We start from the raw sequence: 27,785 nt of genomic DNA on the forward strand, positions 1-27,785 counted from the left end.
CATAAAAAAGTAACGTTAAAAACACCACAAAGTTCGGTTATTATGTTAAAGTTTAGGGTTGACAAGATGCTAGTTTCAATAGAAAATCTACATTATAAAGAAGAAATATATATGTTAATGTCTTATAATCTGTTGGTGACTCCTTATTTATGCCATTTTTCATTGTATGTAACCCGTATTGCTTTCCTTTTAACCTGCATTGTATTATACCCACACAACCCACAAATAAGAAAATAAACACCGGCACCTGGCCGAAGAGGCAATAAACGAATGATGAGGCTAGTCATACCCAAACCATCCCCCGATAGCGCCTCCCCTCCCACAATGAATTCCGTGCCACTCCCTTCTGAAGGACTGGTAGACGGTTGTCCGGAGGCGGAAGCCCTCACCTCGAATATAATAGATAAAGTAACTTTGGTATTTTTTTTGGTTTAAATAATACCAATGACTAAATTCTGAGTTTTGTGAAAAAAAAAAATTTCCGCAGCTTGAAACTCGAGAGTTTGTAACAGACCTGGTCTGAATTTGCCAGATTATTTACAAAAAAATATTAATTTGCGCAAAGCAAAAAATCCCTTTAAATCGTTTAATCTGCCAAAAAGATAAGCAAATTTAATAGGGGGAAATGGACATGTCCCCCGAATCCGCTACTTCCCTCAACTATTCACTGAGCTATAAGGCGACTAGCAGCATGTTTTTTGTTGTTTTAAAACAGTGGTCGGCAAACTTTTTTTGTCGCGGCCCAAAGTACTCTTTCAAAGCTATTGAAGGCCCACTACGTTAAACCACTACGAAAAAGTGGCGGATTCGGGATATTTGACTTTAAGGTAAAATATAATACGGCGCCTTGGTGCCCAAAACACTGCCATATAATAATGTAAAACATACTATAAAACGAAGAATATACGCACGAAGCGCAACAATATTTTCAATTACCGGTACTTACAGTTTAAGTTGGCAAACAATATAGTTGGACAGGCTCCCACATTTGGCACGCGGGTCTTTCTAAGCTGAGCCAATTTAAAAATTATACGCCACACCAACTTTTAAAAGTAGCGCAATGAATGCACGACTATCACGCGGCCCACAAATACATTATAAATCTAAGCAATTCAAAAGTGATACACCGGACACGAAAATTGGCTCTGCGGCCCACAGTTTGCCGAGAGGCCCACAATACCCATTAAACTCCCCTCCATATGGATTCCGTACCTCTCCCTTGTTGGACGAAACGGTTGTCCGGAGGTGGTAGCTCTCCCATATTCACTCTAACAAATAATCGGTAGCTTAAAGCATTACCATGGGTATTACTTTTGGTTGTTTTTAATACCAATAATTTTAATCGGAGTTTCTTACCTAAAGAAGCAAAAAAAAAAATAAATAAAAAAAATATATATAATTCTTCAAAACAATAATTGTTCTGAAGAAACAGCTTAAAGTAACCAACGTTATTGTTACGATGTTTTGCTCCAGGTGCGAATTCATTAAATCAAACTGAGTTGTATTGCAAATCATATGTCACTTAGGATCTAACCAAAAACCTGCTTTTTCAAGTTATATTATTATGTTTATTTTTGAGATGTGTATTACCACCTTAAATCTACTTTAAAAAAAGCAATTTACTTTTAATACAGTTTTACCTCCAAATACAATATAATATTTTGGTTGTTTTCACTTACGTGTATAATTGGTAAAAAAAATCGCCTGTTTAAAATTAATATAAAGTGCTGGAGTTTCGTCGAGAAAAAAAAACTTATTTACAAACCAATAAAAATGAAAACTTATTTACAAACCCATAAGAAAACCATAACCAAGGCAATAACACTGATTTATTATAGAATTATAGCTTTCGCATTTATGTTTTTCACAAATATTGAAAAGCTTTCTTATTTTTTTTTTAAATATATGGGTGTAATTAGTTTTTTCCTATAGACCAGTATATAATAATGAAAAAATTGTATATATACTTGTCCTCAACATTGAACATAACTTGCGTTATAAAAAAATAACAAAAAAAACACTGCGTCGTCGCTTAGGTGAAGCGTTGTAATTTTCATAATAATATTTTGATTCATATTTCAAACGAGAACCAACCAACAAACTAAAGTTTAAACGCAGATTATTTGTTAACGAAAAATAGTTTTTAACCGTTTCTTGGATGCCCGACAAGAAAAAAAACGACTTTGTACAGAACATTCTAGTAATTAAAAAAAAAAAGTAATTGCATTGTAGACTTCATAAGTAAAATTCAAAGTGTTTGTTTTAAGTTTTAAGTCAACTGACATCATTTGCTTCAAACTGTGAAAGGGGCTTCTGCAAAAATGTAAATGTAAAAACAATAGAAACGAAATAAACAATTTTGGTTTTTCACTGTCTGGTTCTCACGGAGAAACTGAGCTCTTCGTCGCCAACCAACAAATGAAAGTTTAATCGAGGATTACTTAAAACGAAATTTAAGGTTTAAAGATGTCTTCTTCAAGATTGGCGGAGTTCTGATTGACAAGTCCTAAACCTTGGGTGAGCTTGTCCGATCTAGGAAGTTAAGCTCGAGCTTGGCTTAGATTGGCGGTTGTAAGAAGACTGTTGTTAGTTGGTTGGTTGTTAATTGGAACGAGTGGAAATTACTGAAAACGGTTGTTTCAACGCATTTTTCTATATTGCAAAGTTACAAACATCGCGCCTACAAATAACAACCACCAAAAAACTCGGCTAAAAAAATTAAGACATCTTCGAAAAAAAACGAACTTAAATTAAAAAATACCAAAAAAAACTTACAAAAAATAAATTACAAAAAGAACATTTCGTTTTATACTAAGAAATAAAAAAAAATATATATTTTTAGCCAGCCAAAACATTGGCAGTTTGTCCAAACGCACTTGGAGAAACTGCAAATTATAATTTATTCATTCTGAAGTCATTTTCACAAAAACAGTAGCGTTTGTGGATTCTGAAGATTGGTTTATAAAGTACTTCTGGTGAATATACACAGTTCATCTTAAGTTGGATTTCAAAATCAACAATTTTCCCAAAACGACTTCTAAATAACAGGTTGACGACAAGGAGCTTATCGCAGCCTACAAATAGTTATAAGAACTAGATTTGTCTGTTTGATATAACGCTTGACTATTTATTATGGCGCATTTCACATCATCAGTATTCCCTATCTTATAACATAGGGCTAAATCGGCAAAATTGGCCAATTTCGACGCTCATATACCAGCGATTTTTTTCGAATTTTTTTCGACCTGCTCCGATTTGGCTGAAATTTTCACCAAAGATGCGTTAAGACAATATGAATTCAATGGTAACACTCTTATAGTCCAATTCTTTATAATTAACGAGAAAATGGACATTTTTTATAAAAATTATCCAAAAAAACGCGATTTTGGGCGTTTTTTTTAAATCGACCTTCTCCGATTTGAGTGAAACTTTGTGCGTAGATGCGCCTTGGGCGTAGAAACAACATGGTAAAGTTTCAACCCCCAAACACTTAAAATAAAGCTAAAAATCGACTTTAAACTTTTTTCGATTTTTTTTTTAATTTTTCGAATTTTTGAAAAAAAAATCCCCCTCAATATTGATCAGTGGTTAATTTTATTTAGTATTCATTATTTATTCTGACAATGTCAGATTTTCTGTGTGCAAATTAACTCAAACGCCAAAAATTGATGCTAGCAAGCAACAAAACAATTGACAGCAAGCACTTAACCAAGTAGCCAAATACATTCCCATCCAGTGAAGCTCTTTACGGGAGCAATTTGCTGCGCCCAAAAGCCACAAGTCGGGTGTTAATAGCTTGTTGTAATGCAAAACCTCTATGTTAAATTAAGGTTATAAACTGTATGAAAAAATTTTCGTTTGTTGGTCGAAATTGTAGCAAAAATTGCCTAAAACGTTGTTTCAATGAGTTTGGTAAATTGTGAATAATTTGTTTAAGCAAACCATTTGAAAAATCCAGGCCAAGACGTGCGTTTTTTTAAATAACTAAACAACGTAAACTTTTTTTTTCTTCGCCTGCTGAACTTAGCTGATAGAATGTAAGTTGTAGTAATCGTTTTGGCTCGATTCTTCCAACTGAAAAAAAAGGCCGGAAATACCACAACAAAGTTAGTGATGGTCTGAGCCAAGCCCTTTATTAAACCTGTCTCCACCAGGGAACAGGTGCCACCACGAAGGTAGGGTCCGAGTTGCAAAGGGGAGTAGGGCATTTTTTTCACGATAATTTTCATTTTTGGAAAAGTAGCCAACTTTTTGTGTAATACGCAAATATTTTGGTACCGAATAAGAAGTTATCTAAATGTAAAAAAAGACGTTTTTATTATCTCTATACAATAACGACAGTCTACATTTTTTTAAATTAAAGGTTAAAAACACTAAAAAATGAACAGGCGGTCAGAAACAGCCTCTGTTTTCTTCAAATAGTTCAGACGGTAATGCCAAGTTTCATCATTCTACTTTTTTTCTTCACATTTTAATGGTATCGGAATGGTACCCGTGGGTGCCATGTGAAAAGTTGAGCCGGGCAACGTTCATTCCACACTTGATCATATTCTGCAGAACTTTGACTTTGTTCGAGTGGGCCAATCGTGCAAATAATTGATGTATTGCGGCATGTGATCGGTTCAGAGTCGATGGCCAATGAACAAGCGTGTTCCAGCAAAAGTCAATGCAGTGACTGGCCTGGAACTTTGGAATTGGTAAAATGCATCGTCGCTTTGTGCCATGCTGATAAATTTAATTGAAGTAATACTTTAAAAGTTTTGATCTAATTTGTACTAAGATCTCTCTTATTCAAATAGAACACAGTTTCACAATTTGTATGTGCTGCTAGGTTTATTTAGTAGGTAGGTATAACAGGTAAATGTTTAAACCTTTTGTTTGTGGTGGAGGTGGTACAATTTTGACAGCTCGTTTTGTTGCTTTAAATAAAAGTGGTAGGATTCTAGATCAACGCCCTTTTTTCACAAGACCATTGTTATTTATAAGTTTAATCACTTTTACATCATAATTTCAATAAACACTTTATTATATAATTGCTATTCACAAATACCGCCGACGATTTTAATAACGGTGTCAACAACGAAAATTACCCGGAAATTAATAACACAATGAAGCTCTAATTGTATTTTACTACAAGGTATTTATATTTGGGAAAACACAATAAGACAAAGCAACAAAACCTAAAGCAGAACAATTTATAAAACCATAGTAATAAAACCAACGACATAATAAAGCCAAACACGCATATTACTGTCCTATACAGAACAAGATCAAAATCGTACCCGAATAAGGCCTAAATGGCCAAAATAACGCCTCTGGCGCCGCTTGTTTTGGCACCGGATTTTTGGTCCTGTTTGAGGTTATTGTAGGTTAATTAGTGGGTTAGAAAGTGGTTTAGGGTTGAAATTATTACGGGAGTTAGAAAAATTCTTAGGGGTTTGGGGTTAGGTAAAGTGTTGTTTAGATCTGATTCTTACCATTTAGCTCTTATCCAGACGGATTTATTTATTTATTTCGATTTAAACGTTTTTACGACTAGTATTAGTCCTATTTTGGCCTTATTCCGAACTGTGTTTTAATCTAAAGAAAATGTTGAAAATTTTTGCGTTTACGTATAGTTAAGGTTGGCCAAAAATATAGTTCGACAGGTACTCAGGACCACATTTGGCACGTGGGCCAGAACCACGCTGGGACAATATAAAAGTTCTAAACCACATGTACTTTTAAAACAAAGTGCAATAAATGTACGGCTATCATGCGGCTCACAACTACATGATAACACTAAGCTATTCAAAAGTAACTTGCGGCCCACTAAAAATGGCTCTGCGGCCCACAGTTTGCCGACCACTGTTTTAAAAGAAAAAAAAAAAATATTTTTTTAAACTCCAATTTAAAATGTGTTTTGTGTGGGTGCACTATGCACGGACCTGTAAATTCATTATCACGCTAAAACAAGTTTACCATCGTATTTTAGTAAAATGTATACACGGAATACATTTGAGGTCAGAAATTTATTCGTAAACTAAACCATCACAAATACAGTGCAATATAAATTAGAAACATGCTTAAACAAGCGATCAATTGGACGAAACTAGTAAAAGGCGAAAGCGTTAGAGGTCTACTGTTATATAAAAGTGGAAAACAATTATTTTGTTTAAATTAATTGGACAATTTCACTTGGTAAATTTTACAAAATTACAGCGGAAAATTTAAGTATACCCAAAATTTTTGGCGTTTGATTTTTTACAAATAGTTTTTAGAGGATTTTTAGTTTGCGAATTACCGGGAATTAGAAATATACACAATAGGGATGCCAGATATTATAAAATCCGACCAGACATCCGATATCAAGTGGTAGTATCGATACTCGTCCGATACTAGGATGGTATCGGTGCTGATCAGATACCAAAATTCAACAATGGTTGAAAATCTTTGTAAGTGTTTTTTTGTATTTTGAGGGGAATTTTTTAAACAGCTTAATTACAATAAAAATAAGTTTCTTAGTAGTTAAGCCAATTTTGCTTAAAAACAGGAAACATTTGGTTTTTCAATTCTAATTCGATTTTGCATATTTCCCATAGTGACGTCACGCGGTATTGGTAGTTTTACCACAAATATTAGGTATCGAAACAATTTAAAGTGATTGACATCCCAATACACAAGATACATCGATATGAAAACAGAAAACACGCCAACACGTATTTGTGACGTCAGAATGCAATGGTAGATCTACAGTGATGGAACATGTATATGACGTACGGATGCAAATGTCATGCAGCATCGTTTACAAGAAGAAAAAATGCATTTTTATGCGATTTTGCGTCAAAAAAACTTGCTCGTAAAGTAAACTGGATTTTGGACGAATAGAAAATTAAAAAAACGAACGAGTTTAAACGATTTAAAGAAAAATATATCTCATTGAAATAACGATGAAAAAACTTGCACAAAGAAAAAGAAAATTACTTTACAAAAGCATAGGCGTAAGAAACACTCAAATTTAATTTCAAATAAAACAGTGAGATAAGATTTTAAACATATTTCTAGAAATTAAAAAATGCGCTAAAAAGATCAAATTACTTTTAAAAGAACAAACATGAATCCTTAGCGAAACTTTAATTTCAAATACAACAGTAAGAAAGTATATTTAGCTTTTGTTACTTAACAGCCAACGCTCGATGACGTCACCATTATTGGTTGGCCTCGTCATCATCGTCGTCGTTTCGGTCCCACGTGATCTTGAGGTGCGTCACAATGGCTTGCGTCATGCCTTCAATGGTGCGTGACCGCTCGTCCAATCCGGCGAGGGCACGCCTGACTGACTTCACGCGCCCGGAGAGAACATCAAGCTGCGATTCCATTTCTTCGAGTTTCGACTAAAAAAGATGAAGGTTTTGCCAAATTTGAAGAATTTCGACTAAAAAAGATGAATGTTTTGCCTAATTTGAAGAATTTCGGCTGAAAAGATGAATATTTTGCCAAATTAAAAAAAAAATTCGACTAAAAATGTGAGTGTTTTGCCTAATTTAAAGAATTTCGACTGAAAACATGACTGCATCGCCTAATTTACACAATTTCGACTGAAAAACATTATAATTTTGCCTAATTTGAGAAATTTCGGCTGAAAAAATGAATATTTTGCCAAATTAAAAAAAATTCGACTAAAAATATGAGTGTTTTGCCTAATTTAAAGAATTTCGACTGAAAACATGACTGCATCGCCTAATTTACACAATTTCGACTGAAAAACATTATAATTTTGCCTAATTTGAGAAATTTCGGCTGAAAAGATGAATATTTTGCCAAATTAAAAAAAAATTCGACTAAAAATATGAGTGTTTTGCCTAATTTAAAGAATTTCGTTTAAAAAAGATAAATATTTTGCCTAATTTGAAGAACTTCGGCTGAAACGAAAAATAAAAATCGACTGGAAATATAAGTGTTTCGTCTAAGTCAAAAATTTCGACTTAAAAAGTGGATGTTTCGCCTGATTAAAAAAAAGAAAAAAAAGGAACTTTATCACGAAAAGTGGAGGTGGTATCTTGTTTATTGTTTATAATTGTTACTATAAACAATGGATCCTGTGACACTTTGCTGTGTTAATTGATTGTTGTTAACTGTAATTTCCCTTAATTGTATTTTATGTGTCATTTACTTTTATGTCATGCTTGACTGATTCTTATGCATGGCTAATTTTATATGCATGAGTGACTTTATATGCATGAGTGATTTTGTACATGTGGCACTGTGCCAGCATGCTTGCCATTTATGTTAGTGCTGTCCTAATGTCATTTAGTTGGTGCTGTAGTTGTGTTATCAAGTGTTAGCCTTTGTTGTATGTTCCTACTTATATTTCTTTTAGCTCATCATTAACTATATGGATTCATTCGAATTAAGGATGCTTCATGTTAATAATAATAAGTTACTTGTTGTTAAATTATATAACTCTGTGCACTTGTGTGCAACAAGATTCTTCTCCCCATTGGTGGTTGCTTGAAGATAAGTTTACAGAACACTTTAACCCTAACCCTTACCTTCTCTGGGTCCAAAGCCTCGTTAATCGTGTTGTGGTTGAGGTTCTCCTCGGAGTACAACCACTGGACAAGTCGCGATCTCTTGCGGTGCTTGTTGGGCGAGAAACTTCGGTATTTCTTCATAAATCTTCGGCGAATGAACTGGGGGAGCGTGTATTCGACGTCTAATGTCAGCTGGACCTGGGTGTAAGAATGGTTGGCGTTTAAATCTCTATGTGTGTGTGATAGTGCAATGGCTGTAAACCGAGGGTCTGCCGTTTTTTACGATACTTTGTGATGAAATATGATATTTTTTTTATGAAATATGATATTTTAGATAAAATGTGATACTGTTGTTAAAATAAAACATGCCATTTTTTTAATGAAACAAAATATTTTTTAAAACAATATGATATTTTTGATGAAATATGATATTTTTCTAAGGAGTGTAAAAAAAAATAAAGTAAACAAACCTGCATCCCCAAACTTTCAAGTTCGGCGTTATCCTGGACAGCTTTGATGTCATCAACAGCCAAACCGACCTACATAATGTACATAATGTAAACAATGTACACAGTTAAGATATTTAGGTTGCATATACAATTTACAGAGTTAAGCAGGTGGCGTCTTTAGGGCTTTATTATTTCAAGTTGCGTGTATTGTGTAAACGAGTAATTATTAACTATATGTATTAAACCGAACAAGGTTATGTTCATAACAATTTATATAGAAAAAATAGTTTAAATTATCAACAGCTAAACCGACCTACACAATGTACAGAGTTAAAAGATCTTAAAGGGACTTGAGGTTTATTGGCACAAGTTCCATTAATATTTTTTATTTACTTTTCATATAACACGTAGTCATTTCGATAAACTCAATAAGGATAATCTCATAATTATTTGAATAAAAAAGAGCTCCAATAAATAGTAATTTTGTTATAATTTGCTTAGCGGCAACTTATACGCAGTGAAACAACATTCCAAAAATATAAAGCTGAATTGTTTTGTTTGAGCCTGCTTCTTTACGGTCAGTAAACACGTATTAGATACAACAAAAATACGTACAATGTTGAACTACCAATATGTGTTGACTGTTAAAAAAATCAATTTGACGTATTAACTCACGAGCAAGTTCATGATGATGATGCTCATGAGAATCATGAAGATCACGAAAACGATGTACGTCACAGCTCTGTAGTTCACCTGTGAAAGGAAACGGACAGAATTTTTTTTAGAAAAATAAAATAGGCCAAATAATGATCAGTTTTTAGCAACAAAAACTTATCAATAATATCCATTCTTTTTTTTTAAACTATTTATTTTCACTCACCAATACCATAAGTTTTTATAAAGATATGTCGGAAATTCACTTTTATTGGATATAATAGTTTTGTTACAGAAATAGAATAATAATTAGAAAAAAATAGAATAAAGTCAGATATAGTTAAAAGAAAGAAACAGTATACGGCAATGATTCCAAGCCAGGTACCCTTTCAAGCTTATTTACTCCCCAATTTTTAAGACTGACCTGACAAACAACCTTGCATGGAAATAACCAGGGCTATGTAATCTATTATTCACAACTTACAGCCGACACGAGCAGAGTGTGAGCATCAGCTCCGGTTTCCTGAGCTTCGACCTCAGCGTTGAAAATTCCCTCGAACTCGAACTCACCGATCATCATCACAGATGTCTTCAGGATCGCGTTCCACCACTCGCGGAACGCGTACTACGTCACAATACAACCATTGTTAGCGGATAGAACTAGGGATGTCCGATAATTAGTATTTTTTTAGAAAGCGATTCCCGATATTAAAATATCGGGAATCGCTTTCTAAAAAAATACTAATTCAAAAAAAAACAAAAAAAAGCAAAAAACATCGCGATTCGGTTCGATTCCCATTGGCGTTATTGGTTTGCTCAAAGCGAAATAGATAAAGTTGAAACATTCAAAAGTAATTTTCAATATATCTATTGGCTGTTGGCAACAATCGTCTAAATAAAACGCTGAAAAGTGAATGTGGTAAAACAATGGTTAAGAAATCACGATAAAAGAACTCTCAACCACTAGAAAACTTTTAACAGTGTTGTGTTCTGAGTGCCCTGTGTTGAAAAAAGCATGACATCTAACAGAACATCGATTTAACATTGGTACATAATTGTATTCCAGTTGTTTGCCAAGATTTCGTAATAAACAGTCAGTGAAATACGTAAAATAATTTGGTACCGGATGGGCAACGATACCAGTCAAACATCGGACAAGTATCGATGCCAATGCTTGGCGTGGCTCATCGGCTTCCATCTTATATTATCCGGCATTTGGTGCAAACCTCGGAAACGAGTTTAGTATTTTAAGATGTTTGTGTCGAGAAACAGCGAATCCCACAGCGGGGATTCGATCATAGCGCATTTCTATAGTTAGGGAAATTACATACCAGTAGTTGTTAACCAATATGGGTCAAATAAAAATCGTTTGGGGCGGGAATCGAACTCATGATAATTTGATCACTTCTCAAACCGATTCAGTTTTTAAGCGACTTGGACGGGATTCGAACCCAATACCCTCGGAACATACCTGGTTCTGCAGGAGGCAATAGAATCCGAGTCCGAAGGCAAATATAAAGAGGACAAATACAACGAAGAAGGATATAAAGGTCCGGAGGACGTCGTTGAACATGAGGACGTAGATCCCGAATCTCGGGAGGTTCTGGATGAACATGACGAGTCCGATCCACGAGAGGAAGACTGCTACAGCTCCGCACTGCCACTGCCAAGCCTGGGTTGCAACATCGTTAACAGTGAATGTTTGCTCGCTATAGCAATGATTGTACAGACATTGAGAACAATGGTATTGTGAACAATTATACGATTATAAAACTGCCGATGTTTTAAAGAAACGCCCGGTAAATTGTCGATACTAAATTGGCACCATATTGTTATTTATCAAAATAGAAAAGCTATTTAAGCAGGTCAAAAGGCATTTCTTCTCATTTCTTCTATGTCCAATATATTTTTAAGTTTACTACGTTTTCAAAAAGATTTATTTTTTAATTAAACTTCAGGAAACCTAGCGAATCTAAAGCTAATGCGAAAAACAGTTATTAGACACACCAAAATCGAATTTTTCCCCAATTTGATTAAACTAATCTGGCAGAGAAATTGACCTCATTGCCCATTTGAAATTATGTTTGCGAAGAAAACAAATTCGGTCACCTTTTTTGTAAAACAAATTAAATGGCAAAAATAAAATTTTCAAGTGGTGTAGTTTAGAAACAAAAGAAGAAATGGAATTGATGCTGTAAAGGTCCAAGGGCAGCAGAAATTGTTAAGTACCAGTGTGTAGCAAACAGCAAGCTGTGAACCTATAGCCGACTCGACAAAATAAATTTTTGTCAGTTATTATATTTTCTTTTCGCCTTTGCGACGTCAAAAGATTACCTTCAGAAGACGAACTTTAAAATCTGTTTCTTGATTTTTTGTAAAAACTAGTTCTGGTTCTCACCTCTCTAATGCCCGGGTTTTGTGCGTTGGTGTCATTGGATTGAACAGCTAGAATCGCGAGGATGTAGAGCGATAATTCCAACAGGTTGGTGGCGGATGTGACGTAATAAAAGTGTTGCTTGTACATCTGGTACAACTGAAAAACAATATTCACAAAGTATAAAAAACTAGTTTTTATTGCATCCTCAATACTACGACTGTTTATCATAACACATTTTCTTGGATCTTTTTGTTCAATATAATTTTTACAATTTTTTGTGTCTTCCATTTTAAACAAAATACCTGACTTTTTATTAATAGATACCAAACAGGAATTACGTATATATTCGGTCAAAAAATCAGAAAATAATTTGTTTTTTAAATATAGCCTATAATAAAAAAAATGGAAAGCAGACAAACTATAATTGGTTGTGAAATTAGTAACATCATACAATTCGTCAGTAATTATTCATAACACCCACCAGGAAACGTTTTAAATTAAAATAACATGGCCAAGACATAATAAGAAACTGTGACGTCATAAATAGGTACCATTTTAAGGTAAACAAGCGGTTAAAATACCTCCTTTGCCAAGCCGAAGCCTGCCAGCACGTATGTTATGTAGCTCGCTATTCTTCCCCATGTATAAGTGTGACAAGCTCCGAATACAGATTGAGCCTCGGTGATCACAGATATACAAGTTGCGTTGCTAATACTCTGGTCTGTAATTAAAATGCAGTTTGTAAAGTTGGGATTGGTAAATTAGCATACCTATGCTATTAAGCCAAAAAATAAAAAAATATAAGGCAATTAAAGTGTTTACTACGCAAAAGCTATTTTATAACACTGTAAGCAATAATATGCTATGACAAAATACTTGAATCTATATTTTTTAAATGTCTTGACTTGACTGGAGTCGTTGGGAAAATTGACTTGACATGAAATTAAGTTATTGAGCAGAATGACTTAACCTATTTTATTACATAATCTGTTGATAATTGTCTCATTATTCTTAACTTTGTAGACGTAAAACATTTTGTTCTGCTTAATGTTTAGTTCCGGCCTTGCTATGCGAAATATTGCTCAGAATGTAATAGGTTAGACATTTTAACAATTTGAAAGCATTCCAAATGTAACAGAAACTTGACTTGACTTGACTTGCAATTTGTTTCGAAAAATAATTGTTTTTCTGCTTAATATTACAAGTATCAATGTTAAATATTCAATATTGCAAAATCTGGTTTAGTTACGAATAACAATAATTAGTTGTTCGTTGTCTTCCATTGTCTTATTGTGATCCTACAGCTTACTAGAAATAATATTCGCCACTTTAAGCTCCCCGCCTTTACCACAGTCTGTTGAGGCTTTGCTTCCGGCTTAAAGACACAGTGTAGTGTTACGTGGTAAACCGCAGGCGATCAGCTAGTTACACAACTGCTAAAAATGACTTAAAATATTTACAGCACTGGAAGCACCCAATGGTTTAAAATAACATGGTTGTGCTCAAATCATTTTTACTAAATTACTTAACGACTTAAGACTTGAATATTTTGACAAAATTACATTTTCATTTTATTATTATTAACTTTTTTGTTGCAAATGACTTGTATCCTTCTTGAGTATTGTTGCAAAATGGCTCCACAGCTTTGTCTTAAGTATCTTAGCAAATTACTTGTACTCAAGGTATCTTGTCTTGATGACTACCACCTACTTTTTGAGAAAGGTGAGGGTTTGTGATTAAATTGTTTTTGCATTGAACTTGCAAACCTAGTTTTTGCAGATTTACTTTTAGACTTATTTAAGTTTTTATTGCTAATTGACGGCCAAACATTTAAACATACATATCAATGAATTTTATGGTTAACAATAGTAAACACACTTACTAATAAAGAAAGGCGACCAAAGTTGTAGCATATCTGCTTACAAGCCTAACATTTACGTATTTGTTGCTTTTTTGACGGATAAACACCTAAGCATATTTTAGTGTGGCAACAGTAATACACTCACTGATAGAGAAGGGCGGTGGTTGTGTAAGCATGTATGAGTTGAAGAAGCCGAGGAAAGCGACATACACGAGCAGGTTGAGGTAGTAGACAGCACGACCGTACGATCTCCACTTATGGTTTAACAAGCTGATCACAAGCGGATGACGTAACAACTTGCCACGTCTCCAGTCCACCTGAGAAGAAGTGACGTCATCGTTACCTCACGGTCAATGAACATACGTTGCATGCAGGGATGAAAGTGAAATAATTTTCTTACTTTTTACGAATTTTCACATAAGTCATAAAGTGTCTAAAACAAGCAAACTTTGGAAACCTGAAGTTATCGATCAATGTGTAACTAAATCTTAGTTGATTAACTTTCGATAAGTTGCATGCAGCACGGAAGTAAGGTTTGTAAACGTATGCCATCCTTGCAAAAACTACGATCATGTGTAAAATAATTTAACTTTTTTTACGCAGCGTTTCTTCGACAAAATAGCATCGTGGGTTTCAAGATAACAACAACAATGGATCCGACCTACCATGACCATGAGTGGGTGGTTCTTTTTTACCAACGAAGTATCATCTGTGTATGGAACGGCATCTTTCACGATCCTGCCGTTTTCATCATAAACCTATCACGAGGATCATAAGATAGGTTCAATGAGATAAAATATGCTGCTTATACAAGATGGAGTTTAGAAGCATTTCCAACAGTTTAAGACAAACATGAAACAAAATTGGACTTCTTATCTTGTGATTGTACTAAATTCGACTTTTTTTTGAGTAAAAAAGGTTCACTACTGTTGTTGACATATTCGAAAATGATGCACAACTTAGGTTAACCATGATTTACACGGCGATACAATAAAAATATAAAGTTTAATAAAGTTTAAGAAAAAAATAGATCTTTAAGGTAGTAAAGGTATCCACCATAAATGTACAATACAGTAGCAAACACAGTTTTTGTTTACAAATTATATAAAGCTTCGCCCGTTGCAGCTGAAAAAACTGACTTGTTGTAGCATATAACGTATCTTAAACGTCGATTAATAGCGCTCGCAGGTAAGTTATTACGAATTGTTAGATATCTAGTTATAACAGGTCGCAAGTAAATTAAGAAAAGCAGCATATGTTACAAAAACAGTGGCTATCATTAAGTTAAATAAACGCGAGTTATACAGATGTTGTAAGTTTAAAGGTCAGAATTTATTTTCATGGTATTTCGGGTTATTGAAATTTAAAAAAGATACCCAAAGGCTTTCGTATATTAGTTAGCCAAAACAACGAACAAATTTTTGAGAATTTTTTTCACTTTTGTCATAAAAGCAACAAGGCATATATACCATGCTGATATTTGCATTGTTACAATACAAATTATAATTAAACAAAATAAAAATAAAACAAATAAAAAATACAAAACGGATCCATAACAAAAGACAAAAGCTGAACAAAATAACAACATAGAACAGGACAGTCATGCTAAAACAATAATTAACTGGTATGCTTTCAGGCATCATGCCACCGTAAGAAAATGTAGCTTAATTTACCGGGATGTCCAGCGGGTCGTCCAATGATTCTTGACGCTTGGAAATGGTAGCGATATTATAAGATTGGGAAAGTATAAAAAGAACCCGAAACTAACATCCAGATTCGAAATATATTTATATTTTTTAAGGGAAAATAAAATTGTTAAGTCTCTAGTCACAATACAGTTCGACCTAAGGTCTAATATATTTTATATAGCATCAAAAGGCTTTTTGTAGTTTATTAGGAGCTGTAGTGCAGGAAAGGCAAGGCTTGAAAAAGCTATACTGCTGTGGTGAGATTCGAACTCACGACCTCGGACATAACGCTACCAACTGGACCACAGAGGCCAAGTAGTGAAATATGTTAATATGTGTGACGTTGTAGGTTCATGAGACTACATACGAAATGTAAACAGTTGTACAAAGTTGTGTAAAAATGTGCGTATGTTTTATAGAAAGAAGAAAAAATGTCACTAAACAGAAATTTCTAACAACTTTACAACATTTATATTTTGCATACCGTGATGATTTAAATTTTCACATCAAGATATCGCATTTGAAAAGGAAAAATATAAGTAGATTTGCTTGAAAATCAGAGATCCTTTTATTTCAAAGTGAGGAAAGGTAATAAAATGTGCAGTAAAGGTAATCGTAACGGTTTGAAGTTGGAGTGAAGTGTTAAGAAAAACCACATGCCATAGAGCAGTAGCCAACTTTTAAAAAACTTTAAAACAAAACTTTAATCAAGCACGATTCACTAAAAAAAGGTAATCTATAAAGAATTATATAAAATAAACTAAATGTAACGTTGAAAAAACACACAGCACAGATAAATCTTAGTTTATCTTTTAAAACAGTGTGTTTCAACCTGAAGGATTTGGTCAACTTTCTTTTTTTTTACTAACATCATTTACTTTTTACTAATTAGTAGTAATTTGCATTCACTATTATTGTATTTCAACTTACAGCGTAAGGAACGTCGTGGATATTGAGGTTAACTTCTGAGGAAGAGTCATCAGCTTCAAGCCAGTTCGTACTCGAAAACTCGTCGTCGATAAACTCGTAATCGAAGGAGATCTGGAAATACGAGATGTTGTGGCGCTGTTGGTTTCACTACGCAACATGATATCATTAACTTTTTCAAGCCACATTTATTAACTCAAAAAGAAACAAACGTCGTCAAATTTGTCGTTCTATGTGCGGTTAGATGTTGAACTGGAAAATACTTCATTTTTTAATTTTCGAAAATCAACTTGACATAAAAAAAACGAACCAAACAGACAGGACTGGAATGTAAAATATTTAATGGTCTTAGTGTTGTTATTGCAAAGCCTTTATATTTTGAAACACCGTAATAACCCATCCGCCATATTTATAGTTTTTAGTAAGAAATTATGTATTTTTAAAGTTTAGTTTTACCCAAATTTAAATACAAATACCAGTGTCATTTACGTATTTCTACAAATTAACCTTATTACGTATAATATCAATTTAATGATTACAATAGTACAACTTTAAAGTATGGTCAACAATAGTACCTGTAGTATTTTATTGTGTATAGTCTAGCATTTCCACCTAACAGTTCTATAACAAAGTAATTATACCTGAAATGATCTATGATCCTTGTTCTTGTTATTTCCCTTCAGGCATTTTGTGAAGACTTCCTCCGCAACTTCCGGCATCTTCTGGATCATTTTGCGGATAGGGGTGTTAGTTCGGTTGCCTGCAAAAGCAAGCGTAGCATTAAAACGCAAATAACATCGTTTACTTTATTTCGCTTTGTTTTGTCTTAAAGTCACCTTTCACTTTATTCGTTTCTGTTGCTTTTTCAATTTTTCGTTTTCACTTATCAGCATTAATTGTTTTATGCCTTGTTTTTATGCTGAAGGAGAATTCTTTTGTTTCAGCAACCATTTGGAACGCAAGAATTTGGGTAACAGCATTACTTACAGCAGGTTTCCAACAAAGCATTTTAAAGAGATTCAAATATAAATGTTAACAACTATCAATTTATTAACAAAATACCAAACCAAATAACAAGCACCGCAAACCAACAACATATCGATCAAAATAACCAACAACTATGTTCAATCCCAAGTTAATGTATTTCTGTCGAACAAAATAGCAACAATCGATTACCATATCTAGCAACCACTTGGTCAATTAAAAATAATCAACTAACCAACAATAAATCACCATCAATTACCCAAATAATAAAAATCAATCAAATTAAAACGGATGAATAAATTAAACAACAAATTACCAACAAACCAACAACAACAACAATATACAACCAACCAAAAAAACAAATTACCAACCAGCCAACTAACCACTAACAACCATACAAATACAACAATAAACAACCAACCTAAAGACCTAAATTAAACCAACCAATCAAAAGATCTAAATCCAACCAATCAACCACTAACAACAATTAAACAAACAACCAACCAACCAAATAATAAATTACCAACCAACCTGAAACGATGTCGATGGTCCTGTTCTTCAGCGCATCTCTCCACTTATCAGATCTTATGATCTCCAAGGCGCACGAAGCGTGACCAGAATCAACGGCAAAGTCCAGAGCGTTCCTCCCATCAACTGAACGATTCGTTACATCAGCGTTCCACCTAAAGCAATCAAGAAACATTGGGAGCACTAGCCTTTGTACTAATACTTGTTAGCTTTCAGTTGCAGTTGCTTGCATTGCTAATATATTTACTATTCTTATACATATATTACAATATATTATACTTGTTTTACATAACATTGTTGTTTTAGATTTATTCGTAGCACATTTTACGTACGTATAACAGATAAAGACTTGTTTGTTTATGATTAAATTGGATTAACATATAGCATTAGTAAGGGTATCACACCAGAGCAGTAGCTCATTGTTCTTACTGGAGGAGTCGTTCCACCATGTCCTTGTGTCCCTGTTGACAAGCAAGATGAAGCGGAGTAATCTTCCTCTTATCTTTGGGATCAACAGGTGAGTCAGCTTCCAGAAGAACGACTGCTGATTTGTGCATTCCGGCGTAAGCGCAGCAATCAAGGGGCGTCCATTGCTTCGCGTTTCTACACCGAGTCAAAAAGTATTAAGTTTGTTTAGTTTAAGGTATGTCAAAAAAGGTTAGGTTTCATTTGAGCAAGTGTTTTTTTAAAATAGGAAAATATGTAGCATTTCATCTGACGTTTTTTAGTGATGATGATGCATATATTGAAAGGTTTTTAATATTTTAAGTACTAGTTTAAAGCGATTTTAACACAAACGGTTTATGTGGCCCCATCACAGATAAAAAGCATTGAATATGTTTAAGATATGCAAAATTCAACCAATCTATTCAAGGTTAGGTTTGATTTAAGCACGCGTTTTTACGATAGAGTGATTTTCATCTGTCGTTAATTGGTGATGAATATGATGCATATATTGAACAGTCTTTGATATTTTAACAACTAATTTAAAGCTTTGGTTTTTAAAAAAATGGTTTATAATGGTCTCATGTGTGTAAATATACGCAAATAATTGTATAAGTTTTAGTTGCTGCAATATTTTATGCATTTATCATAGCCCTCTGCGTCCTATCGGTTTACTGCGATCAATAACACGAACAGGCACACAAAAAGTAGTTCTAAAACAATATTTTTTTGTAAATTAATCAAGATAGAAAGCGTTAGATGTGTCCTATGCGGGTTACACCACCTTTTTCTAAACCGCTGTTTTAAATCTCCCTTTTCTGAACACATATTTTTCGATCCTTCTCTTCATAAAAAGCTAAAGTACCTTCTTTGCATCAGCTGAACTTATTTCTGGCACTTTTAAACAATAAAATAACGTTCTGCATATTGGGCTTAACGTATATAAAAAGGTAGTTCGACTTTTTGTACTATACATTCTAGTACCTGTTACTGAGCTTACACGTTGCTACGATCTGATAAGACTGATGCTTGCTAAATCTTTCCATACTTTTCGACTTTCGAGCACTGCCGAGCTGCAAAAACATATTCACAGCATTTAAATACTTATAAAGCAATACCTAATATCTTAGGCAAACAACTTAAGTCATTGTTAAACGTGCAACTACAACTGTGCTATATGTAAAGTATCCGTCTTAATCTTACTGCTCGGCGTAACAGGAGGCTTATTTAGCTATACAATAGCTACAGTCTTATCAAATATTAAAAAATATATCCTTTTCACAATATTTATTATGCCAGTCCTTTTTACGAAAAAACCTAAACCTAAGATGTCCAATAAGCTAAATTTTATCCAGAAATACCAAAATTAATTTAACTAATCAGTAAACTAAGTTAAATAACCCCATATTTCGGGGGAAGCACCCACCTGGCCCCAATATTAACTCTGATATTACGAGAACATTAGTTTTACAAAATCACAACCTTACTTAGCTGCTCAACGTGCATTTTTTTTTCTAGAAAACACCAAAATAATCAATAACTATTCTAGTTAACCCAAACTTTAAACTAAATTAGCCAAAAAAAATAAAAGTTTAACTCCATATGTTTGGAGAAGCACCTACCTGGCCCCGATGTTAGCCCCTAGTCTGACCAGCTCCCTGACCACGTGGGTCCTCCCACAAAGTGCGGCAAGATGAAGTGGAGTGTTGGCGTTCTCATCATCATCATGTACGATCTCGTGTTTCCTAGCAACAAGCGCTTGTACAATCTTCAACCTCCCGTTGTCGGCCGCAAGATGAAGAGGAGTTTGCTCATCTTCGTTCTTAGAATCGATCTCCGCTCCAGCGTCCAACAGGATCTGAGATGTTAAAGGGGAGGGTGACACTTGGTCGCTAGCTTTGTAGTGTTTTGCGAGTGTTTGTTTAGGGAGGACACCGTATTTTAAGAGCTTTTCTCAGAACTACTACAAAGATGGGTAAAGATGCAAATTTTACTTTTTCGTTTTTAAATCAGCTTTTAAATGCTACACGGAAAACGAAAAAAAATTAAAAGCTAAGAAAATATTCAGAAAACCCCGACTGAGCGTTGATTTCTAAAAGCTTGTTATACATAGTTGATTGGTCATTTCTCAAACTCTTTGAATACATGGCGGAAACATTAAGTGCAAGCAGCCATTCCCACTCGTGCTGGTTGGACATTGTTGGCAAATATATTTTGTTTTATGTTTAGGTTTGGAACGCCGAAGATAAAACTTGTAGTGAGCTTAACTGACACATACCAATAAACACCAAATCGTATTTAAATATTCTATTATTGCTGTAGTAATACACTTATAGTTCAAAATAACATTGTTGAAATTTTTTGGTTGAAACCAACATTTTCTTTAATTTAAGCAAATAAGAATAAACAATACTTTAAGTGTTTTTCCACGAAACTTTCAACCGACTCACTTTTACGACGTTGAAGTGTCCCTTCTCCGCAGCGACATGTAGCGGCGTGTTGTCGTAACGATCGGTCAGTTCCAATAACCCGTTTCTCACTTTCTTGCTCTTTAGTAGGAGCTGAGAAGAAAACAACACATTAGGAGCGACATATCGCAGGTGGGGTAAATATAAAAGAGGAAGTACCGCACGACAATTATAATAATATCGGTTATAAGCTTAGTACGTGTTTTCACAACAGAATATTTCCCTTCAACAAACCACATCATGCCGACGACAAAAGTTTTAAAATTTTATAATAGCTTGAGAAGCTCACCGCGTCGAACAACAATCAGTCAGCAAGGTCTAAAGCTTTTAATGTATAAAATGAATTTTTGTAGAAGCAAATAAATAGTAAAAAAATTAAAATAATAAAATGTAAAATAAATAAATAAATAAATAAAAATACATCCAAGACTAACATGGACACAGACAACTTTTCGGTTATGAATTACTTATTTAGGTTGAATGCTTGAGTAAGGTATTATATATGCTTTCAAAACAAGGTGTAGCTAAAAGTTGAATTTGATTATATTTATGCAGGGCAACGCTTCTAGTACCTAATACGAACAACCTGCACATCTCCTAAATTATCTTCAGTTAAATTACAAGCAAAATGGCCTTGGGTGAGGTTTGAACCCAGAACATATTCCGAGACCGTCGCTCTACACACTGAGCTACACAGGCTCAGAGGGGAGACAGTCGAGAAACAACCATAGCACCGTTGCCTGCTGCATACTGTTTGTAAAACTAGGCTGTGGTGAGGTTAGAACTTACGACCTCGGCCATACCGGGAACGTCGCTCTACCAACCGAGCTACACAGGATCAGAGGGAGTGAGTTGAAAAACAATCATAGCACCGCTGCCTGCTGCATCCTGTTCGTAAAACTAGCCTGTGGTGAGGTTCGAACTCACAACCACCGGTTTACCAAAGTTTTATATGTAAACAACGAAAGATTAAAATGCAGACTGCGCTGGGATTCGAATCCGTGACCATATTTCGGCCAACGAACCTGTAGAGCGTCAGGTCTGTCTTCCTCAGCGCACTGATACAACACCGTCTTGTCGTTCTTGTCAGTTGCTGTGACGTTTGCTTTGTGCTTAAGGAGGATCTCTATCGCCTCCGTGTGGCCGTAGTTGGCGGCGATCAACAGCGCCGTAAAGTGGTCGGCGTCGTGAAGCTCAATCTTTGCTCCGCTGTGAGAAAACATAAGATGTAAGACAACATTTATCAACCATAAAAACATGTTGAGGTGGACCACAGACAAAAAAAATAGATTTATTGAAGAATTTAGTTTCAGTTGTGTCTCTATACTTAATTTTTAGGAATAATTCCTTAGGGAGAAATTGAGAAGGAATGTAAATAAAAATGAAATGTAAATTTATTGTTCAGCCCCAAGTATCTCACTAATGCACGGTTGAATAAATATTCTGTTTTGAAATATGTTCGGCTGTTTTTGTTGTATACCTATCATAAAGTTTTTTTTGTTCTTTCATAAAGTTTGTTGAACCGCATGACTTTTTCGCAACGATCATGGGCAACAAAAGAAAAAAGTTAGAACCACTGATTTAAGATAGGGGGGTACTTAAGCGGATAAGCTCATATTGAAATGTGGCATGTGTGTAAAGTATGGTAGGGTTAACAAGTTTAAAATATAATTTCGATGTCAATTAAGGATATTAAGCTCGATATGAGTGTTAGGTTGGTAAATGTTATCCAGGGGTGGCCAACCACTCAGATACCAAGAGCGGCATTAGTTACTTGGTTAACCGCTAAGAGCCACACCTTACACACATGGAACGAAAATAATAGCCTATCACTCAATTTCTTACTCATAACAACAAAGCCATCGCAAAAAGCGCGAAAGAGAGCCTTTGTTTCGTTAAAAAGACAAAATTGGAACTTAGCCTACAAGGAGATACGACGCATTAAATGAGAAAATACACATTTCTCGATATAATGTGATTTATCAATATTATTTGGGCATATTGTTTGCGTTTAACTTGTTTCAAAAGTGTTTGGCAGGCAAAAAGTCTGAGTCGAAACCATCAATAATCCATAACTTAACCTAACGAAATCGAGTCACTCTAATCTAATATCATATGTGCAACACGAAGGAGCCGCATATAACTCGGTGAAGAGCCGCATGCGGCTCGCGAGCCACGTGTTGGCAACCCATGTTATATACCGTTAAAAAGTTTCTTAAAGTTAAAGGAGGCGTTTACAGCCTAATCTATTTAGAACTAAAAAGCATTGGCCCTAACGGCTCGAACTATTCTGAACTTAAATTTTATCTCCAACTCGGCAATGGTGTTGCTCAGGATAGCCATTTGTCATATACATCATAAACACCAAACTTATGAGTTGGAAAAAATGCAAAAACATATAAATCACAAAAACACAAAAAACACCACAAACGCTATAAATATACGGAAGGAAAGTTATCTGTTTGTTTAGTAGATCTAATATCGCCAATATGTATAAAAATACAATGCTACCAATAACTACAAGAGTTTAATCAGGAGCACTAATACGTTATCTGTTGTAAAAATTGACAAGAAACTAAAGATCATAAAAAATTATCAGCAGTTAAAAATAGACTGTGCAAAAATAAAAATAAAATCAGCCAACACGAACAATACAAAATCACGAGCTTTGCGAGAAGAATCTAAACGTATTTTTATCTTTTCTTCCTTTATAATAATTAGGTCAATTGAGGCAAAGCAAAAAAAATAAATAAAACTTATAATGTAAGTGCTAGTAAAACAAATAGCAAAAAAATCTCGAACCTCGTGAGTAGAAACTCGACCACCTTGAAGTGGTTGAATTGTGACGCAAGAATGAGCGGGGTTGACAACGATTCGTCCCGCTCGTTGACCTTTGCCCCCTTGGCCACTAGGAGGCGGGCGATCTCAAGGTGACCGTGACGGGCGGCCAGGTGAAGGGGGGTTTCGCGGTTCGATCGGAAAGAATTGAGGGCGGCCGGGTAATCTGGAAATTTTCATGTTTTTTTTAATTTCTGTGTTTAGGTTTGAATTTTTATCACTTTTCGCCATTTTTTTTGGATCAAAATCTGTTTTCTTTGCGTGAATATCTGTTTAAAAAAAAATTGAGCTTTCAGATTACACAAAAAATAAAATATTTTATTAGTTTTATGAAAACTAAACAGCTCAATTAAATGACAAAACATTAAGAAAAAACAGATTTAAAAAAAATACTAAAAAAAGTAAAAAATGCATCGTAAAATCGGTGAAAAGTTGTTTAGCATTATCCGGCGTTAGATACTTTAACAAAACCTTATACTTTTCGTTAACCAATTATTTCTTAAAAAGTTATTAAAACTCACTATTTGCGAGGCAGGCTTCGACGATGTGCTCGGTGACCTTGAGATGACCGTTGTCGACCGCCAGGTGCAAGGGGGAATTCCCATCGTTGTCCTTCTCATCAAGGATATCCAGGAACCGAACGTTGTGTCGCTTCTTGTAGTTGTCAAGCATAAGCTTCACGATCTGAGCACAAAGAATATGTGTTGTTTATATGAAAATCTGGAAAAAATCAATACACAGTCTGAAAAAAAATAATGAAAAATCGGAAAAAAAATCTTAACTGTAAAAAAAAATGATTAAAATTTTATTTAAAATCCAAAAAAATAAATAGATTAAAATAAAAAACTTATTCAAACCGTGAAAAATAAATGGATTTCAACTTTTAAATAAAAATTAAATTTCAAATCTGAAAAAAAATTAAAATGTAAAAAAAAAACTGTGAAACAAAAAGGATTTGAACTCTACATAAAATTTAATTTAAAATCTGAAAAAAAAAAATTGCATTTCAACTGAGGAACTTTCTATTAATTACACTAAAGTTTAACGATCTGTGGGTACACAAATAATGTATGTTGATTAAAAGGAAAAGTGGTAAAAACATTGGTTGTGCGAAAAATTATCATATTGCTGTTTTCTAGAGACTGAAACCAGTTAGAACCTTAAGGCACACAAAGGACTACTTTAAACCTACTCCAGACCGTTAAAAAAGCTCCTCCAACAAGCAAACATTTACTTGATTGGATTAATTTATAATTATCGCTACTCACTTCTAAGTTTCCTTCTGCTGCTGCAAACTGAAGAGGCGTCCCATTGTCGTCATCCTGGCATCTGATCTCGGCTCCTTGCTCAATCAAGATCTTCGCAACATCAACTCTTCCATAGACCGCTGCTATGTGCAGGGGGGTCATCTGTTGTCTGTCACGAGCCTACAGAGATGTGAAATAGTAGTGATTATGTGGGGGTCATCTGCTGCCTGTCACGAGCCTAAAGAGATGTGAAATAGTAGTGATTAAATTGGGGTCATCTGCTGCCTGTCACGAGCCTAAAGAGATGTGAAATAGTAGTGATTAAATGGGGGTCATCTGCTGCCTGTCACGAGCCTAAAGAGATGTGAAATAGTAGTGATTAAATGGGGATCATCTGTTGCCTGCCACGAGCCTAAAGAGATGTGAAAAGTAGTGATTAAATGGGGGTCATCTGCTGCCTGTCACGAGCCTAAAGAGATGTGAAATAGTAGTGATTAAATGGGGGTCATCTGTTGTCTGTCACGAGCCTACAGAGATGTGTAATAGTAGTGATTAAATGGGGGTCATCTGTTGTCTGTCACGAGCCTACAGAGATGAGAAATTGTAGTGTTTAAATGGGGGCCATCTGTTGTCTGTCACGAGCCTACAGAGATGTGAAATAGTAGTGATTAAATGGGGGTCATCTGTTGTCTGTCACGAGCCTACAGAGATGTGAAATAGTAGTGATTAAATGGGGGTCATCTGTTGTCTGTCACGAGCCTACAGAGATGTGAAATAGTAGTGATTAAATGGGGGTCATCTGTTGTCTGTCACGAGCCTACAGAGATGTGAAATAGTAGTGATTAAATGGGGGTCATCTGTTGTCTGTCACGAGCCTACGGGGATGTCAAATTGTATCGATTAAATGGGGTCATCTGCTGTCTGTGACGAGCCTAGAGGGATGTAAAACAATGTTGATTAGTTGGAAAATTGTTACAGGCCTACTGAGGTGTCAAATAATAGTGATTAGGAGTAGGGTATGTGACGGGTCTGCCAGGAAGCGAAATAGTAGCGATTAAAGCCACGCCTCACCGAGCTGTCAAATAGTAGCGATTGAATGAAAGATTTGCCACAAATTCACTTGTGGATGCCAAAAAAATAGCGATTAGGTGGATGAATTGTCACACACGGGTGTTTATTAGTTGCGCTCAAGGGTAGGAATTGTCGCGGGCCACAAAGATGTACAATGGCGGTAATAAGGTGTAGTTTTCTATATTTTGCCGTCTTTAAAGTGTAATTTGTCAGGTCATGCGTAGTTCTGGAAATCGACTAAGTTTAATAATATTGTGGCTGTCGTAAGTTATATTACCTCAAAAAATGGACCGATAATAGTCCGCCTGTAGAGCCGAGAGAGAGAGTTTTTCTTAATTAATTTTTTCTTTAATTGAGATTGGCAGAAATTTAATGAAATGTAATAAGAATATTAAAGCCCATGCAGAAGTAGGTAGCATATCACTGCAGAGGTTATACCTCTATTGATATCCCGACGCATTGAATCAGTCTCTTCACGCATTCCACGTTCCCTCTGAGCGATGCGTGATGTAATGCTGTGAGCCCGTAGAAGTCGCGGTGGTTCACTCTTGCACCTTGCTGCAACAAATACTCCAGTACGTTCCTGTTAGCGTCCAGCTGGGCTTGGTTGTCCTCCAGACTCGTAGCATCCATAGATTCCTGGTAAAAAAAGTCAAGTTTGGGGTGAAAATGTGAAAAAGTAAATTTATGTTTAATTTTTTTGTTTAATTTTTTTTATTTTGTTTTAGTTTAATTTTTTTATTAAAATTACAAATTATGTCCAACCCGTTATTTTTGCTTTCGCACGAATTCTTAGGATTTAGCATTTGTGAGAGTCTTCAACCGGCCACAGTAAGTTCGTAAGGTAACTTATGTCACTATATTACGTTTTTTTGACGTCATTTTCAAAACTTTTTGTGTTCTCGGCCAAAATATTAGTTTTAGTTTTATTGAGAATTGTTTTTGTCTATTACAAACCCATCAGGATGTGAAGCAGTTGAGTGTTATTACGAGCCAACTGAAAAGTGAAATGATAGCGACTTGATCGTTAGGTAGTAAGTACATACAATTTTGCGTGATACACTAAAAGCCTTTTTTCGAGTTAAATATATTTTTTATCTTAGCGCAGCTGACAAAGCATAAAAAGCAAAATCAAAATTATTGCGCGAATCTTGCGAAAACGCAAAAGTCAACTCTGGCAAATAAAAGGCAGTAAGCAATAAAAACATAAAAATTTAGCATTGTGGTCGTTACGACGACTAAAAAACTTACAAGCATTTGGTGGAATTTAGAACAAAAAACCTTGAGGATTTAAGGATGCATTTTAAGCTTTGTAATAACGGTAGTTTAACTGGATATTTTCTGGCCTACATAACGCCAACCATATAGAGACAAATCCTATATATCGGTTGACCTAAGGCCCACATGCAACCGACAATAGTGTTAAGCAAAATGATAGTGTTTTATTACGAATCAATGATGCAAACATAAAAGCGTACGCAAATAATAAATGTCTACGGTTTAGGATTTTTAAAACATAAACGCAGACAATTTGAGATTTGTTAGCGACATCGAGTCTACATTTCCTTAAAATTGAAAGTAGTCGCATATTTATTTTAAACCTTGTAACATCCGGGCTACGTTAGTCATGAAGAGTTGCGAATGTAATTTTAGTAAAAGTGGAATAATCGAGCGATTTAGCTTCCATGTATTAAAGCTGTAAACAACAAATATCCAGCATTATTTGAAAAGCTTTA

General features: G+C 34.8%; 1 protein-coding gene across 1 annotated transcript in view; it reads right to left on the reverse strand.

Moving 5' to 3' along the window:
• Positions 1 to 6,548: 6,548 nt before the first annotated feature.
• The window catches only part of LOC146165590 (transient receptor potential cation channel subfamily A member 1 homolog), a 29,923-nt gene continuing 8,686 nt past the window's right edge, over positions 6,549 to 27,785 (reverse strand). The window contains exons 5-25 of the mRNA XM_083382722.1: positions 26,488 to 26,688; positions 25,000 to 25,158; positions 24,253 to 24,415; positions 23,696 to 23,897; positions 21,919 to 22,102; positions 20,876 to 20,986; positions 20,048 to 20,283; positions 18,411 to 18,584; positions 17,985 to 18,136; positions 17,111 to 17,229; positions 16,473 to 16,583; positions 14,520 to 14,612; positions 14,000 to 14,171; positions 12,575 to 12,714; positions 12,015 to 12,149; positions 11,088 to 11,288; positions 10,101 to 10,241; positions 9,638 to 9,715; positions 8,984 to 9,052; positions 8,532 to 8,711; positions 6,549 to 7,373 (exon numbers count right to left, since the gene is read on the reverse strand). Coding sequence (XP_083238848.1) covers positions 7,188 to 7,373; positions 8,532 to 8,711; positions 8,984 to 9,052; positions 9,638 to 9,715; positions 10,101 to 10,241; positions 11,088 to 11,288; positions 12,015 to 12,149; positions 12,575 to 12,714; positions 14,000 to 14,171; positions 14,520 to 14,612; positions 16,473 to 16,583; positions 17,111 to 17,229; positions 17,985 to 18,136; positions 18,411 to 18,584; positions 20,048 to 20,283; positions 20,876 to 20,986; positions 21,919 to 22,102; positions 23,696 to 23,897; positions 24,253 to 24,415; positions 25,000 to 25,158; positions 26,488 to 26,688 — 3,207 coding nt within the window. The 3' untranslated portion in view covers positions 6,549 to 7,187. The remainder of the gene's footprint in view (positions 7,374 to 8,531; positions 8,712 to 8,983; positions 9,053 to 9,637; positions 9,716 to 10,100; positions 10,242 to 11,087; positions 11,289 to 12,014; positions 12,150 to 12,574; positions 12,715 to 13,999; positions 14,172 to 14,519; positions 14,613 to 16,472; positions 16,584 to 17,110; positions 17,230 to 17,984; positions 18,137 to 18,410; positions 18,585 to 20,047; positions 20,284 to 20,875; positions 20,987 to 21,918; positions 22,103 to 23,695; positions 23,898 to 24,252; positions 24,416 to 24,999; positions 25,159 to 26,487; positions 26,689 to 27,785) is intronic.

Source organism: Ascidiella aspersa, chromosome 2 (assembly GCF_963924565.1).
Source record: "Ascidiella aspersa chromosome 2, kaAscAspe10.2, whole genome shotgun sequence".
Taxonomy (NCBI): domain Eukaryota; kingdom Metazoa; phylum Chordata; class Ascidiacea; order Phlebobranchia; family Ascidiidae; genus Ascidiella; species Ascidiella aspersa.